This window comes from Protomyctophum bolini (assembly GCF_963924005.1).
Source record: "Protomyctophum bolini genome assembly, chromosome: 13".
Lineage (NCBI taxonomy): Eukaryota > Metazoa > Chordata > Actinopteri > Myctophiformes > Myctophidae > Protomyctophum > Protomyctophum bolini.
Window position 1 is genome coordinate 31,751,737 of NC_137874.1, and position 16,772 is coordinate 31,768,508.

General features: G+C 43.4%; 4 protein-coding genes across 7 annotated transcripts in view; 3 read left to right on the forward strand and 1 right to left on the reverse strand.

Annotated features, from left to right (window-relative positions):
- The window catches only part of ttc3 (tetratricopeptide repeat domain 3), a 42,541-nt gene extending 40,048 nt beyond the window's left edge, over window positions 1-2,493 (reverse strand). For both annotated transcript variants that reach the window (XM_080779982.1, XM_080779981.1), the window contains exons 1-2: window positions 2,439-2,493; window positions 966-1,082 (exon numbers count right to left, since the gene is read on the reverse strand). In XM_080779982.1, the coding sequence (XP_080636108.1) occupies window positions 966-1,067 (102 nt within the window). In that variant the 5' untranslated portion in view covers window positions 1,068-1,082; window positions 2,439-2,493. The remainder of the gene's footprint in view (window positions 1-965; window positions 1,083-2,438) is intronic.
- Window positions 2,494-5,741: 3,248 nt separating this feature from the next.
- On the forward strand, window positions 5,742-10,472 carry LOC308326586 (G2/mitotic-specific cyclin-B2-like). Its single transcript, XM_080779528.1, has 8 exons — window positions 5,742-5,867; window positions 6,334-6,447; window positions 6,572-6,856; window positions 7,310-7,468; window positions 7,854-8,090; window positions 8,567-8,707; window positions 9,038-9,148; window positions 9,851-10,472. The coding sequence occupies exons 1-8, from the start codon at window positions 5,835-5,837 to the stop codon at window positions 9,959-9,961; spliced, it is 1,191 nt and encodes a 396-aa protein (XP_080635654.1). The 5' UTR covers window positions 5,742-5,834; the 3' UTR covers window positions 9,962-10,472.
- Window positions 10,473-11,837: 1,365 nt separating this feature from the next.
- The window catches only part of hlcs (holocarboxylase synthetase (biotin-(proprionyl-CoA-carboxylase (ATP-hydrolysing)) ligase)), a 53,039-nt gene continuing 48,104 nt past the window's right edge, over window positions 11,838-16,772 (forward strand). For 2 of the 3 annotated variants that reach the window (XM_080780955.1, XM_080780956.1), the window contains exons 1-2: window positions 11,838-12,153; window positions 15,892-16,026. In XM_080780955.1, coding sequence (XP_080637081.1) covers window positions 11,929-12,153; window positions 15,892-16,026 — 360 coding nt within the window. In that variant the 5' untranslated portion in view covers window positions 11,838-11,928. The remainder of the gene's footprint in view (window positions 12,154-15,891; window positions 16,027-16,772) is intronic. The other variant, XM_080780957.1, reaches the window with a different exon arrangement.
- Window positions 13,774-14,100, forward strand: LOC308327057 (thioredoxin-like; the record flags this gene model as incomplete). The annotated part of the gene is made up of 1 exon (XM_080780196.1): window positions 13,774-14,100. One exon carries the CDS (start codon window positions 13,774-13,776, stop codon window positions 14,098-14,100), a length of 327 nt encoding a protein of 108 aa, XP_080636322.1.

Consider the following 16,772-nt stretch of genomic DNA (forward strand, 5'->3'; position numbering starts at 1 on the left):
TTCTGTGGAGACTACCCTGCCCATCAAGAGGAACAAGACCACTCACATTTACAGATGTTCTGACACAGGACTGACTGTGAATGAACTTGGTGTGGCAATGAGCAACAGAGACCATGCAGTGGAGGCAGCTTGTGTCGCAGATCTCGAGGGCAAATAATCAAATCTCGTAATTATCAATTTAAAACAATCCAATGTGATCCTGGGCTCTACACACCCTCCGCCAACCTAGTCCCCATATATGAGGGACATGGGGAGAGCAACGGACTTGAACTCAGGCTGGCCAGGGGGAGGCAGTTTAGTGACCAGGATTACTGCATGTTCTTTGTGAGGGTACCTACCCTAGGGGACACGGGGAGAACATGCAAACTCCAGAAAGGCCCTTTCGCCAACCCTCGGGTATGGGCACTGATGACGCGGAGGAGGAAACACGCCGCCAGCACCCACAGCGTCCTGAGCGGGAATCAAACCCAGGACCTTCTAGCTGTGAGGCGACAGCACTACCAACTGTGCCAAGTGCCACCGTGCCCCCTAGATCCAACATTTTTGAGTGGTGCCTAACCACTCCAATGACCGGCCGTGTGTGTATGTAGGTCTGTCTGGGGTATGACCCATTGACCCCTGCAGCTGATTGAGGTCACACTGCTGCGCAGCCTAAAGGGCCATTCACACTGAGCAGTAGAACTCTGCAGCCAGCCAGCTGCAGAGTTCTACAGAGTTGAGCAGTCTGCATCGCTCAGTTCACACAGGTGTGATTTTTCAAATGGATTTTGATGAATGAAAAGGATCAAAAATATATATTTTTTTAAAGCGAAAAAGTTCGGGAACCACTGGACTAGTACAATCATTAGGGCCCTGTTCACACATACACAGACAGGCATTGTTTTGAAACGTTTTGGCCTTTCATCCACACACATATCATGCAAATTGGCCCTTGAAAACCGACAGTTAAGCATCCCAAAACTTACAGAGTTCAATCGTTGTTTGAGCTCGTCTGAGTCCGGATATTCGGGCTCGGAGTCTGAGTCTGACTGCATTTTTTCTGAAATAACGAACATGGTCACGGACATATCTCGAACATTAGGCTGTGGAAAAGAAGGAGAGGTTTTTTTTAATTATTATTGGGGAGTGTGTTCGGCTGTACGCCCAAGCACAGTTCCATATAGACAGAAAGATAGATTGACAGAGACAAGACAGAATCACATAGTCACATCACAAGTTTTCAAGCGTGTTTATGTTTTGGTATTCACTAGTGAATTACACACAGACATAATAATCATCAGTGATTATTTTTTCTAATTGTTGGGGATTGGAAGATTTTAAGAATAATAAAAACGAGTGCTTCCTAACTCCAACACTTGGATAAAAAACAAAATATCACGGCACAGAATTTCTTGGCAGAAAGTAGCTCATAACATGTCTACTGTAGATTTTTATGAAACAAACACTTTGCAGTTTGAAAGAGCATAAGTAAAGTTTTCCCTACAGCTTCAATGGTGGCGAGTTGAACGTACGTAGTTTAATACAAGGAGATCGGAAATGCAATTTGGATCAATGGGATGTCAATGGAGGGTATTGCAACTCTAGATTGATTCATCCCATTAAAAAAAAATCTAGTGTTGCAAATTGCGGCTAACACTACATGTGCTGTTTTTACAACAGGTAAAACACAACAGGTAAAGTAACAGCTTTTGAGCGACACATCGATTTCGCCCACGTCTTTTACCTGCGATGTGACAACATAACAAGTTCTGAACACAGTTAACAGTACATTCTGGCCTTAAAAACGAATGTCACCACGACACGGTTAGTATTAACACCCCTATGACAGAAGAAAGATTCGTCATAAGTTACTGATTCACGCACATGCTTTAAAATAACCCAGAGGTCACTTATTTTCTTTTTTTGCACCCAAGTACCACGGATATGTGTGACCGCAGAGAAACATGTGAAATGCTGTCACGTTGGGCTGCTGCTGAATGGGGTTTGTTTGTTGTGCAACACAACAGCATTCATTCGATAAGGTCGCCGATTCCTGCGTGACACACACACACACCACCAGCACCACATCTGTTCTAGATCCAAAGTGGGTGGGCGGCTGCCTGGTGTGTGCTCGTGGCGTCTAGCCTAAAGATTTAGACTCTCGTGGATGTATTTTTGTATCGATTCTGACAATTGTCAGAATCGATAAAAATACATCCACGAGAGTCTATTTTTTTAGACTACAGTCAGATAAACAAAACAGTCCACAACAATCTTTTTTTCCCCCTCGCTCGAACTTTTACCCACAACGACAACAACAAAGACCGGAAGTGCGCGCGAAACGACAAGCCTAACTAAAAGCACGGCATTAGAGTTAATTTTCTAACGTGTAATATAAACATGTACTTTTTAGGAGTAGGTGCTGTGAATAACATGTATTTGTTTGTAGATGTACTCGCCTCGTCGGCGCACAGCCGTCCACCTCATTGTACGTTTACAGAATGGAGTGCAGAATGCGGAAATGAGTTGGTGTCTAAAAAAAAACCTTGTTTCTACGGAGGCCCCGGTGGGACACGCGGCACCACTGAAATGGACTTTGATTTGATTGATTGACATTTTTTATTTCAAGTCAATACAAAGACTGCTACTTCGAGGACGAAACGATGAAAACAAAAAACACTAAAGGGTCCTCCATTTTCAATTCATCAGAACATTTAAAGACGTAAAAATTAAGCACAGGAAATCATTCATCGGTCATATAAAAAAGGGAAAAACATATACAGTATGGGGAAAAGTGGTGGGGGGCATATCAGAAGGCTCTGTGATAAATAAAAGTCCTGAGTTCAATGAAATTACTTGAGTAAAAGTAGTATTTATTCGTAGTTTATTCGTATTCCACAAATTATTTAAATGCTTTAGTTTACAATGTGCACCATGTTTTCGAAAATAACTTTCGAACTCATAAATAAATGTATATGTATTTTTTTAAACTAATCTTTATAACAGTCATGACATTGACATATACAGTACCAGTAAGACGCCTGGGGACGAGAAGCGACCTCGAGGTCGGGCTATCATTTTCGGGCCTGTTCAGAATCAGAACTCTATAGTTTTCGCCGGTTGCCGGGCAGCATTAATAACTTTGGGGCAGGCCCGCTTAAGAGTTTAAATGGACAGGTATCAGTCAAAAGGGAGACATCGAAGAGGAAGGATGGATGAGGAAGGGATCAACAAATGGAATGTCAGAACAGATTCTGACATACGTATATATATATGTATAGGGTTTTAGGTTTGAGGTCAGATCATGTATAGAGTTGCTGGCCAATATCGATGACATCAGGGATCTCCATAGCCTATATGGGCTTAATTGCGACACCAGGTTGCATTTACTATGTCACGTGATGTCACAAGGTCACCTGAGTGAGGGGTATGATGTTAGAGAGATCCAAAACCCTGATGACCTTGGGATACATCACTGAGGATACGTCCCAGGTGCATCCATGGCATGATTTCTTTAGTTAGAACTGTCGCATGTGCTTGTGCTCATTATTATTATTTTTTTTTATATTTTTGGGGGATTTTTGTCTTTATTGATGGATGTACAGTAGGTTGACAGGAAACAGGGAAAGAGATGGGGTGAAAGACACGCAGCAAAGGTCGGTGGGATCAGGACATGCTGCATTACCAGCCTAGGTGCCCAGACCACTATAGGCCGGCCCGGGGCACATGTGTTCATTATAGCCTAGGTGCCCAGACCGCTATAGGCCGGCCCGGGGCACATGTGTTCATTATAGCCTAGGTGCCCAGACCGCTATAGGCCGGCCCGGGGCACATGTGTTCATTATAGCCTAGGTGCCCAGACCGCTATAGGCCGGCCCGGGGCGCATGTGTTCATTATAGCCTAGGTGCCCAGACCGCTATAGGCCGGCCCGGGGCACATGTGTTCATTATAGCCTAGGTGCCCAGACCGCTATAGGCCGGCCCGGGGCGCATGTGTTCATTATAGCCTAGGTGCCCAGACCGCTATAGGCCGGCCCGGGGCACATGTGTTCATTATAGCCTAGGTGCCCAGACCGCTATAGGCCGGCCCGGGGCGCATGTGTTCATTACTTGTGCAAGCAGAGAATGCAAATACTGTAATCGGCTGCGTATGTCGGTATCGTCGCTCGGCCAATCAGGGACCATTGGACCAAGTATGTATGCATGTCGGTACATTCCGACAGCCAATGAGAAACCACTGTTCTCGATGACGTAACTAAAGTACATTTCAAAATTGGTATAAGGTCAATAGGGGGTATGTATTTATGTATCGGCTGGGTATTATTATGTGTGTATGTCGGTGTACCCGAGCAATGAGGGACCACTGTATTTCAAACCTAGACAGCAGCAGAGAGCTTTAGGACTCATGCAGACTACAGAGCAGCAGTCGTACCAGCAGTGGGGACTGTGAGAGCACCTCATGGCACGCTCTGCTGCAAGTTGGCAGCTCGACAGTGCATTTCTAGTTTTAAGAATGTATCCGTGTAGTAGGCTATGTGAATATTAGCTTTTTAACAATAAAATTAGGTCCAGGCTATATAAGCTACAATCCTTGGAATGTAAAGTGCATACAGTACACTCAGACTTCAGTAAAAGTTTCAAAAGTATAAAAGAAATTAAATGTAAATAAAGTACTGTAAAAGTAGACCTACCACAAAATTGTAGTTAATACTTCACTTCACTACTGAGATTATTATGAATGTATTTGAGTAAATCCTTAACTAAGATCAACAGGAGGTGGAGCTGAAAAGATAAGGGCTCAAAGTCAGACCAGCTTTAATCTAGAGTAGAAAGATAAAATATAGAAAATGTGTGTGCTCTAAACGCAAGGCTTTCTAGGGCTGAAGACAGGTGCGAGAGGCCAGCATAGCCCATAAGCAAGAAAGTAGGCATGCACATTGCATGTATCTGTCTGTCTGTCTGTCTGTCTGTCTGTCTGTCTGTCTGTCTGTCTGTCTGTCTGTCTATGACAAATGAACATTGGCACTCTTTGGATGCACACATCTAATATTGTCTTATACTTGCACTAGTGTAAAAAGTGACATGGTAAAAATAAGATGATATATAGCGGATGTTTCGGTCCTCAGTCCATCTATATTGGCAGTATAGGCCTATAGACACCATAGACTAGACATACTGTACAGTGAGTGTACACAAGTTCTACAGTACAACCCAATCAAGCATGGAAAGTAATCAATCCAATTACTTCATCTAAGAGGTAATTTCATTTACAAGTAATTTATGCAATTTATGCAACTTAAAGTACCAGATTTTGGTGGATATCTATGCAATTAAATAATGAATACCCAAATACAATATGCAGCCTTATTAAATGTAATATGTATGGGAGATATACTGTATATATATATATATATATATATATATATATATATATATATATATATATATATATATATATATATATATATATACAATAGCAGATCTACAAGCTCACGGTGCATCGCGAAAGAGACGCGTTGTGATCTTGTAGATTTGCTGCCGTAAACCCTGCGGTCGTGACGTCCCGACGGATCGTTTCACCCTCGCAGCCAATGAGCGGCGCGCGTCCCTTGGGCCGTTGGCCAATGAGAGGAGACGGAGGGGTTTATGAATCGAGCACAGAGCCTCAGTAAGTCACTCACTCTTCATCAACCGAGAGGTCCAACTGAACACACTACTGCAGCCAACTAACTGACGGAACCGGTCGCTTTTTGTTCAACAGAGAGCTCTAACTGAACACACTGCTGCAGACTGAACGGCATCGAGGCTTTTAATATCTTTTAATTCTGTTTTTAACCGTTTTATTTGGTCAAACCATGTCCTCGATGGAATTCAGCAGCAACGCCGCGGTGAGTGAAATTAGTAATACATTTGTAACTGTATGAAGACCGAGTTTACCTTGTTGTTGTCGTGCCGTTGGCATGCTGCGGTTGTGTGCACGGTCGGAGAAACGTCGGTCACTACAGCTAAAAAGCACTTCCATTCGTCTTTTAACGTTAGTTCAGTTGTAACTTATTATCGTTGACGTGACTTTAAATCCGTTTAACGTTTCCTTGTCGTCGGACTTCAGCGCACCGCTCTGCTACCTTTTACATTAGCTTGGTGAGCTAGCAACAGCATACCAGTTAAACGTTAACAGTATGGTGCCTCATTGTTGTCTTCCAAACTACCAATTCAACGCTTTGTTGGTTCAAATGTGTGTCTCCCTCGTTTTGGTTGCCCGTTTCCTCGTTGCTGGTCTTTCAACGGACTTTAAACGTTGTTTTTACACGGTGCATTTTCAACTTCTGTTTTTCAATGTTTGTAATTGAACAGTGGCGAAACCTGGACAACCCTGCACTCATGGGGAAGGCCATCGTCGCTGGTCCAAAGAGACCTGCACTGGGAGAGCTTTCCAACTTTCCAACAAGCAAGGTGACTAACACCGAGGTAATTTATTTTAAATGAGAATGCTCAACTGTTCAAATGAGAAGACCCCGGACACATTTGTTGCAAAAACCGCTGACAAATTACCTGGTGTAACCCTGAGACTGTGTTTTTTAATTTTGTTTAGTCTCAGAAGACTGGAGTGGCAAAACCATTGGCCAAAACCACTTTAACCCAGAAGACTAAAGTAACCATCGTTGACCCACTACGATTTGAGGCACGTCTTCAAGTGGCTCCCTCCACCCTGCCAGAAGAACCAGCAGATGTTTCCATGAAGGAGGAAGATGAGCTGTGCCAGGCCTTCTCTGATGCGCTCCTCAAGGTAGAGGACATCGATGCGGATGACTCTGACATGCCCCAGCTTTGTTCAGAGTATGTGAAAGACATCTACGCTTATCTGATGGATCTAGAGGTATGTGTTTTCATGGATTCAAGTTCTCAGTCGCCACAAATTATTTCAGTCATTTGGATGGAGGCATGTTGGCTGCTCTAGTCTGAACAAGACTAATTGAGCTTGTAGATCGACCATTTTTGGTTATTTAAAATTGAGTGCATTTGTGCACATGGGTTAAAGTTCTCAGTACTTGCCAGAAGTTGCCACGACAGCCATTGGATTCAATCTAAGTCGGCATGTCTTCTATGCCTCCTACACATGACACTGGCATGTATAGCCTATTTTTGGTTATTTATATTGGTTCTGTTAAGATTAGTGTTGAAACTAGTGATAGTTTGTCATGCTATCGCACTGGATTTGGACTAAAACATTATTTCCCTGTATGCATTTTATTGCTTTAATCCATGTTTTTAACTACATGATGTGACCCGGTTTCTTGCGGCAGTGTCATGAGATATTTTATTTGTACAGGTACAGCAGGCTGTGCGACCTGAATACATGACTGGCTATGACGTCACACCACGCATGCGTGCGCTTCTAATTGACTGGCTGATCCAGGTTCACTCCAGATTCCAGCTGCTGCAGGAGACTCTTTATCTCACGGTTGCCATCTTGGACCGCTTTCTCCAAGTAAGGGTGATGTGCAAAATTGTTTGTTGGCAAAGAAAGAAGTCCCACCTGATTGTATTCTATGATTAACTCTCCAACATTACAGCTGTACTGAGAGTTTGAATTATCCACTCTTCTGCTAGCTTGTTTCATAAAAATCCACGATGGACATGTTATGAGCTACTTTCTGTCAAGAAATTCCATGTAGGTGATTATTTTTAAGTGCCAAGTGTTTGAACGCACTCTTTCAGTTACTCAGCATCCTGCTGTGACATTTAGAAACTGGTTGTACGCAGCACCTTGCTTGATTTCCAACTAGCACTTCCAATGTTTAATGTTTTGCCCCTCGGTCTAGATGAGGGGGCTGTGTGCCAGTGGAAAAGTGATGCATGCTGCTCCATTACAGATTCAGCCAGTTTCAAGGAAGAAGCTCCAGCTGGTTGGGGTCACTGCCATGCTGCTGGCTTCAAAGTATGAGGAGATGTACGCCCCAGAGGTCCAGGACTTTGCCTACATCACAGACAACGCATTCACAACACTTCAGATCAGAGAGATGGAGCAGGTGGTGCTGAAGTGCCTCAACTTTGAGCTTGGGCGCCCGCTGCCCCTGCACTTCCTCAGGAGAGCATCCAAGGCTGCAAGCGTGAGTCTTGTTCACTAACATGAACTGGAAGGTGTAGTGATCAGACCTTTTGCACTATGGCTTTGTCCAGGCTGCAGACTGCTCGGATTTGTGTCAACTGATCTTAAAGACTGAGCACTGTTATTTGCATGCATTAGGTTTGCTTCATCAGAAGTCAACCAAATGGCAGCTCTACTAGAGCACAACACGTCATGATGCTACATTATCGTGCATATTTTTTTGGCTGTGGAAAAAAAAATCAGGTTTCAGTGCCCAGACTGAGATGCAAATAAACATTTTGTAACTTTGTAAAGTACATTTGGTTGGGTATTTGAATGTCTTCATGTGGAGATTCCTTTTTTTTGGTTGCTGTTGAGAGTCAGACTTGATAAAAACTAATCAAATTTACAATCTGGAATCTTCTGGATGGACAAATCTGCTTTGTGATGACTGAAGTATTGATTTTATATGCTTTTCAACGGTGTCTTTCTTTCTAGTCTACTGTTGAGAGACACACGCTGGCCAAGTATTTCATGGAATTGACACTCCTAGATTACGACATGGTCCACTACCGGCCGTCTGAGATTGCTGCTGCTTCCCTCTACCTTTCTCAGCTGCTGCTAGATGGCCTGCCATGGGTGAGTTCAGTTGTCCAGATTCAATGTACTTCACTTAGACATTGTGACACAAATGTGGGGGCATGGATATTTTGGCTTAAGGCTGGTACTACTGGCCAGTCACAAACTTATCAAAACCAACACTTAGAACCTGTAATTGAAGCAATTTGTTGCAACGAAGTAACATATTTGAGTCTGCCTAACCCCTGTATGTATTGTTGACTAGTAACAGATCTTTAAGCTTGCAATGCAGGTCTGCCATTTAACAAGTCTTATAGCCGAGCCCTTGGCTTAATACAGAGCTTGACAATTTTATCAGGTTCTGAAGTTGTTTTTCCTCATCTGTTGCAGAATCCTACACAGGAGCACTACGCCACGTACGACGAAGCGCACCTCAAGCCCATCATGCAACGTATTGCCAAGAATGTAGTTGTCATCAATGAGGGCAAAACCAAGTTCCAAGTGAGTTGGCAGTTTGCTTGGTACTTCCCAACCTCATGGATCAGGGACCACTAGTTTGTGACCAACCCATCTGACCACTTAACACGGCAGCCTTTCGGCTGAAAAACATTTTAGCCAGAATTGGTATTAATCAAGGCTGTCAAAATTATCGCATAAATGGCGTTAATTGTGTTAAAATATTTTAACGACCTTGACTCACAATGTTTCTGTGAACGTCAGTCTCTTGACTGTTCACTTCGAACAACGCTGCCACTGAGAACTAGCTTCCCATAGCTTATTGTGCCTGTGTAACATCGCCTCGGCCAACAAAGCAGGAGACCTTTAGAAACCTTTGCTGTCACAATAAAAGCATTTCAGCTTTCACAAGTTTAAAAGCCATTACAGCATATGGGCATATTTCCCTTGGCCCCTATATGACGAGACAAGCAAAGTGGAAAAGGATTAGGCCTACTGATTCAGTGGCATTTGACATTGTGACAGGAAGAGTGGGCACCTAAACATTTTCTCTAATTCATTTCTATAATGGTTAAAAGTTGTCATTTATCTCAAAGGGATTTTTTTATATAAACTATTTGTAGAAATTAGTTTACCAAAACTATCAAACGGCCCTACTCTGTGGTTCTATGGACTTGGACAATAGCTTGCAGCAATCTGTGGGAGAATCTGTGCGACGAATACTAACCTTTCCTCTGTCTCCACTAGGCTGTCAAGAGTAAGTACTCGGGGAGCAAGCTGATGAAGATTGCCCTACTGCCGCAACTGCAGTCTTCTACAATTAAGAGCCTGGCTGCTCCCTTGATGGAAAACCTCTGAGGTTGAATTCAGATTTTTGTTTTGGGCCATCACCTGCACCTTAATACTGACCACTTTTCTTTTTCTTTTTAAAGCCTTGGTTACAATTTCAGGTTTTTTTTGTGGTGGAACTATGTTCCATTTTTATTTTCAACAGTTCTGAGCCAGATTTTAGTTTGCGCTCCATTAGAGTAACTAAGCTACTGTGGCATTTGTTTTAATCAAGGGTTCGTTAAATTTTAAATGTTTTGAATTGGTACAAGCACCACCCAGTCCACAGATGCTTTGATTTTAATCACAAGGTAACTGTTGCCACAGATGCATTTGATTTTAATCACTAGGCGACTGTTGCCCGGGAAAATGTAGGAAGGCCTCATGTAAATATTCATATAATTCCCCTCCTGTGAAGGGTTCAATATATTTCTGTAGTTTGCTTGATTCAGGAATGTTGTATGAATGAGTTTTTATTGGATATGCATGCCTTAGCTAAGTTTCATCATCAGTGATGACTGTTTTTATTGTCTGAAGTAGACTAACCAAACATTGTCTATATTTGAATAAATGACAAATGCAAAACTATTCATCTATACTATCTGTTTATTATTGGTCAAGATCACGCCAGAACCCCAAACTACTTAAAGAGCCTATGTCACACCAGCCCACTTGAAACTAGTGAGCTGGTTGAACCCTGAGAATTATTGATCTTGAGTTGGAGCCATGTCATTTCTCTATGCAGAAAATGTATAGATTTAACCACCTGGTTTACCATACTGTTTCCTTTTAGTCTGCTATATTATACAAGACTAATGGAAACTATAAGCAATGTGGTTCCTAAATCATGTGCCTTGGGATCGTAACAACCAAGCACTGTACATTTTACTTTGTGCACCCTTTCCAATGGAGGCATTCTACACCCACCCCCAAAAATGACCATGTGTCCTGTAGTTATGACATTGACCTGTGAGCTAGTAGCCTGGCTCCAGCCCTGAATTGCTACCATTGAAAAATAAATGTAACTTCAGATGAGCTTGTAGATCAGCTATATTTGCTTACAGGTGTATCTTGAGCTTTTCACTTGTACACCATGGAGACAATGTTTGACACGCTTTGGAACAGTTTGTGTAGTCCACTGGTGCTCCCCTTTAGTTCTGGGGTGCAGTACAACACAATTTGAACCACTGAGGTGCTCTGTGGCCTAATTTCAAACTAAGGGTTTTTGAAATGACAGGTTGAATTGAGCTTTGCATGTATACAATACAGTAGTCCAGGATCTCTTGTCTTCTAGCCTCGGTACCCAGGCTTGTCTAAAATAATCCAGCTGTCTCAAAGCGGCCATTCTCTGGCAGGGTTCACAGATACAATACCAACTGGGCTCAACGGGAATGGACTGTCATTGAATGCAGCACTAACTGTACAGAGTGAGCGGCGAGATCTACATGGGAACAACGTGGCTCCCATATGGATCTCAGACTTGACATCTTATTCCATGATATGATTCTATGACTCATTGGTCAAAGTTTCAGCCAGATTAGACAGATCCCATTCCTATTGACTTCCATGACTGACGGATTGCAATTATTTCTAATCGTTGCATGGTTTCCGTTCACCTGTATATAAACAGCTGGATGAAACACTATTCCATCCATTCTTTTTACCACTGTACACATGACTGTTTTGGGATTAGTTTAGTGTTCTGGACACACAAACACATGGCTCCATTTGTATTCTCTTAATTAAATTAACATTGGAGGAATTTACTGTAGATTGGTGTTCCAGATATTTAAAAATATCAGTTATGTGAAGTAGGCTGCATTTCAAAGGCCGGCACACCAGAGGGCAGCCGTAACACAACACAAAACGGATGTAGCCCACCATTAAACCCCCCAGAAGAAGCAGATACAACAACATGAAGGCTGTCACAGTCGACGACCACTAGAAGATATGAAGACCCAAAACATCTCGGACCCCTGTAGCCCTGGTCCTCTACCATGTTCATAACATTATGTTACATCTACTTGTGGCTGCGCTACACCCGCTGCTACTCCGCGGTGCTGAGGACCACTTTGCGCCGCAGCAGCACCTCCAGATGCGGCTTCACCTTCTGCACGTTGTACCCGGAGAGGTGTCCTCCTGCTGCTGCTAGAGGACACCCTGAGCCCGGTTCTGTTCTGATCACTGTGGGAGACAAGGCTGTGTACATCACCGAACCTCAGGTGAACTACCTATATTAATGAATGAACTATAATGGTGCTAGTGCTAGCATAGCCTTACGGGGTAGTGTAGTACGTGGGTTCTCAAAGGATACAGGATAGTTGGGCACTATAGACAGTATGGACATCTGGGCACCTACAATTGGCTATTTTGTCCAAAATATTAAAACCCTAAAATATTAGAAAAATGGTCTTAGTAATGTAAAATATACGTGTTGTGAACATGCACGGTGCATGCATGCATCAAACTTAATTTGATCCTTCCAACTTGTTTAGACTATGCCCCAAAATGACTGGACGATATACAGGTAAGAAATGTATTAAATGTTCTAATCATGTATGCTACTTTACATTACTTTAATAAGAAGACTGTTTTCCAAATATTAGAATTTTGGACCAAATAACCAATTTTACATCAAGCTGCCCACTCTTCCTGGCTGTTACCATATGAACTGGAAGGGATGGTCTGTGTGCTTCACTGTTTGATTAGAGCTGTTATTTATTATTTATTCATGCTGTTCTGTAGCCAAACGAATCAAAATGTAAAACTACCGTTACAGGAAAGTAACAACAATCCCCACCTCATAAAATAAGCTAATAGTAATTTGGCAACCCGTTGAAATGTGTGTGAACCAAATGCACTCTCAGAGTTACAGACCACTATAAGGGTCCATTTGAAACCCTTCGCCCCACTGACTTCAAATGTGACACACGCGTGACGCGTTCCACAGCACCACAGCACCACAGGGAGTGCAGTGCCCGGTGTCGACTGAGTCCACCGGATAGCCAGTTGTCCAGAACCAGGACAAAGCCTCTGCTATTAGAAGCGTTATTTATTATTTAGGAATTCTGTTCTGTGTAACCAAATCAATAATGAATGTAAAACCACCACTACGGGGGAAGATATTAACATTCCCCTCCACATAAACGATGAACGTCCTTGGCGTTACACTGACATTGGTGACCCATTGAAATGTATGAGAGCAGTGGTCGGTTCTCAAACCTTTTAAGCAAACAACCTGCATTGAACCTCGCAAAAAAAATATGGGGAACCACTGGTCTAGTGTTGCTGTGTCCTCCTGTGTTTGTCTGTCCAGTGTCCGCACAGCCTAGTGTTGATTTCGTCAGCTAAAACTATGGCGAAATGTTCGACTACCGTTGTATTTCTCATTATGATATGAAATATCAATAAAAAAACGGACAATTTCAATTTCAACAAACTAGACAACATCTTTAGGGAGGGACTAGTGGAGAAGATATCCAGTAGAACTAAGTCATTTTCTGCAGGTGTCACATTAAATGGGTGTCAAATAGCAGATCTACAAGCTCACAACATGTCGCATGGGAGCATGCAGCTATTATGTGGATTTTGTCGACTGTCTAAAATCGTATGATATCTAGTCAACTAAAACTAGACTAACACTAATACATTTCATATGACAAGATCAAACTCAAACAAACTCAAACTTCGCTGTGAAAATCAACACCAGGCCAGCCATATTTGGACACGAGTGACGTCCCATCGATGACCTCGTTTCCCCCGCGAGGGGCAGGAGGGCTCATAAAAGGTCCAGCCATACGACCGGCACAGTCAAAGAATATCGCTGTCCATCAGTATTTAAAATGGTTCAGTCAGTAGAAGACCTGGGCTCCTTCCGAGCCATCCTGGAGACGGCCGGGGCCAAGCTGGTGGTGGTGGACTTCACAGCCACGTGGTGCGGGCCCTGCAAGCACATGGCCCCTCGCTTCCAGGAGCTGTCGGAGAAGGGCGAGAACCAGACCGTGCTCTTCCTCAAGGTGGACGTGGACGAGGCTGCGGACGTGGCGGCCGCGTGCGAGATCACCTGCATGCCCACGTTCCACTTCTACAAGAACGGCAAGATGGTGGACCAGTTCACCGGGGCCAACTACGACAGGCTGCTGGAGAGGGTGGGCGCGCTGCGCTCGTGAGCGCGGTTGAGCCGTTGGGGCAGAGTCGTAATAGATGAGAGTTAGGACAACTCGGTTAACTTCACGGGGCCAGTCCAATGGTGGCTCAGTTAACTTCACGGGGCCAGTCCAATGGTGGCTCTTCTACAAGAGTGACAAAGGCATTGGAGTCTATGGGCTTTAGAGTGACAAACGAGTTACATGAACCATGTGACTGGGTCCAAGGTTCAAGGTTTGTCTTTCTTTGTTGTTTTCTGCCCCCTCATTGGCACTGGCTCTGGGTAGGGGCGGCAGTGTCTCAGGGGTAGAGTGTCCGGTAAAACAGCTGGATGGGGATCCGGGATCGAACTGCATTGGGAACCTTCTCAATGCAGTTCGATCCCTGACTTCCCCAGAGTTAGTGGAAGTCCAAGTGTCCTTGAGCAAGACTCTGAACCCCTAATTCTTCCTGATGTTTAGGTTGGTGGTGCTGTGCATGGCTTCCTCCGCCATCGGTGTATGAATGTGTGTGTGAAGGGAATGGGTGAATGTTAGTACACAATGTAAAAGCTCTATATAAATGCACCATTTACCATTTTAGGCCGACTCCCGTCCCGATGGTGCAAGAAATACTGTTCCGGGCTGCAACCCCTGCAGAAATTCCAGCGCGCTTATCCTCTGACCGTAACAAACGAAACCAGAGTGCCATTTCTAGTCCCAGTGGGAGGGTGAACATGGTTGTGACTTGTGATGTCCCCAGACGTGCTCACAGCGTCCCCAGTTCCATGTCACATGTCGTCCCCCTCTCTCTGTTTCCCTGTCGTTCTCTGATGTCCTCGAAAAAATCCGACCAGGTGATTAAATACAAAAATGAGCTTGGAGCCAGCTTCCAGGCCAGGTTGCCTACCCTGTGGTACGGGCAGCAGTGACAGCGTTATTGGGGTACACTCTATATGTACAGCCCCCCCCTCAAAATGTGATTTGGTGGCACGGTGGTATAGTGTCTGTCTGCCCATTGCCCACCACCATGAAGGTGGGGGTTCAAACCCACCGCAGTGCATCCTGCTTTGTCAAGCGTCTATAGACAAATCCACGGTGGGGTGCCATGGGCGCGGCCATAGCTGTGGTATGACGACGCCTGGCCCTAGGAAATTAATCACAATGCATTTTTCCCATAGACATTTCAAAAAGTATTTATTTAAAGACCTTTTAAGCGTCGTACGAAGCCAACTCGAGTCGTGACAAATCATGACAACACACACAATATTTTGGACGAAACAAATAATTACATAGAAGAAAAAAACATGAGCTAACCCATCGTTTTTTTTTTCAAAATCCTAAAGAATGATGAAAAATGGTGTGCTATAGTATGCCATACGATATGGGCTATAGCCCATGGTCCAAAATGATGAAAAACGAGGATATAAAAAAAATCTAAAAACATGGGCTATAACCCATGGTTTTTTAAATTTAATTTCTTTTTTCAAATCCTCAAAAATGATGAAAAGCTATAGTCCAATGGTGCTATAGTGCTATGGTCCAAAATGATGCAAAACGAGGATAATTTTTTTGTTGTTGTAACCTGCCGTTTATTTCTACTTTCAAATTATTTGTTTACTCCACACACACACCAGCTCTTGACAGTGAGATAAACCGGTTCCGGAAACTCTTCCTAATGTGTTCAGTTGAACCCATTCATTCTGGTCTCCTCAATGTTGGTTCCGTGTGTCAAGTCAACCCCAATCCCCCCTAATAATTAGTTCTAATCGATGTTTCTAATCGATGTTTCTACTAACATAGATATGTTGTGGTGTGTGTGTGTTGTTTCTATAGGCATGTGAGGACCTCAGCAGGTGGACTGTGCTGTCACCGTCCCCCTCAGTGGCTGCTGGTCCTCGGCCAGAGAGTGTGTGCTTCATCATAGAAGCCACAGCGCATCATTCTGATGTCACACGCAGTAATAATAAAGTACGCATCATTACCCATCACAGTATGTCGTCGGTATCTGGTGGAAACCTCATATGACCACCAAAGCAACGGTTACTTTTCAGAACTCCGATTAAATAGAAATGGCAGATCTGCAAGTTGAAAACGACGCATTTAGAGCTTGCAGATCATCTATTTCTGCTACTTTTTGACTGACACTTAGTATGACGAAGTAGGGCCTTCATTTATGGAAAAAGAAAACATGGAAAAAGTTTACATATTGTGGAGATGGGAGGTTTCTGCCCGACAGCAACGATATCCAAATACTGTACGTAGGAACAGATTCAACAATATTATTCAATTTCTCACACGCATGTTTGTGCTTTTAACATTCAGCATCTATCGTTATTATTGTCCATGGCTGTAACTAAATCCACCTCTTGTATGATCTTTTAGCGCATGTTACTGTGCATGTGTCTGTGGATGGTTTTTTGGGGGGGTTCTAAACGTCTGTGTGCACATTTTGAAACCTCTTGTTTACTAAAAATGTCATACTTACTGTCACGGTGTGGGACAGCAACCGCATATCTGGGTACCTTAAGGATCTTTGGCAGCGTGGTTGTGTTGCTTAGCTTGCTTGTGTGAGCTTGTAAGTCAGCTATTTGTGGAAAATGTTCGCCCTCACTATTTGGAACAAAGATATACTTTTCTGGTGAATTGTTTTGTGTATATGTGAATTCTGTAAAAAAGGTGAAACCTCTAAATTGTGATAGTGTATGTAGAGGTTC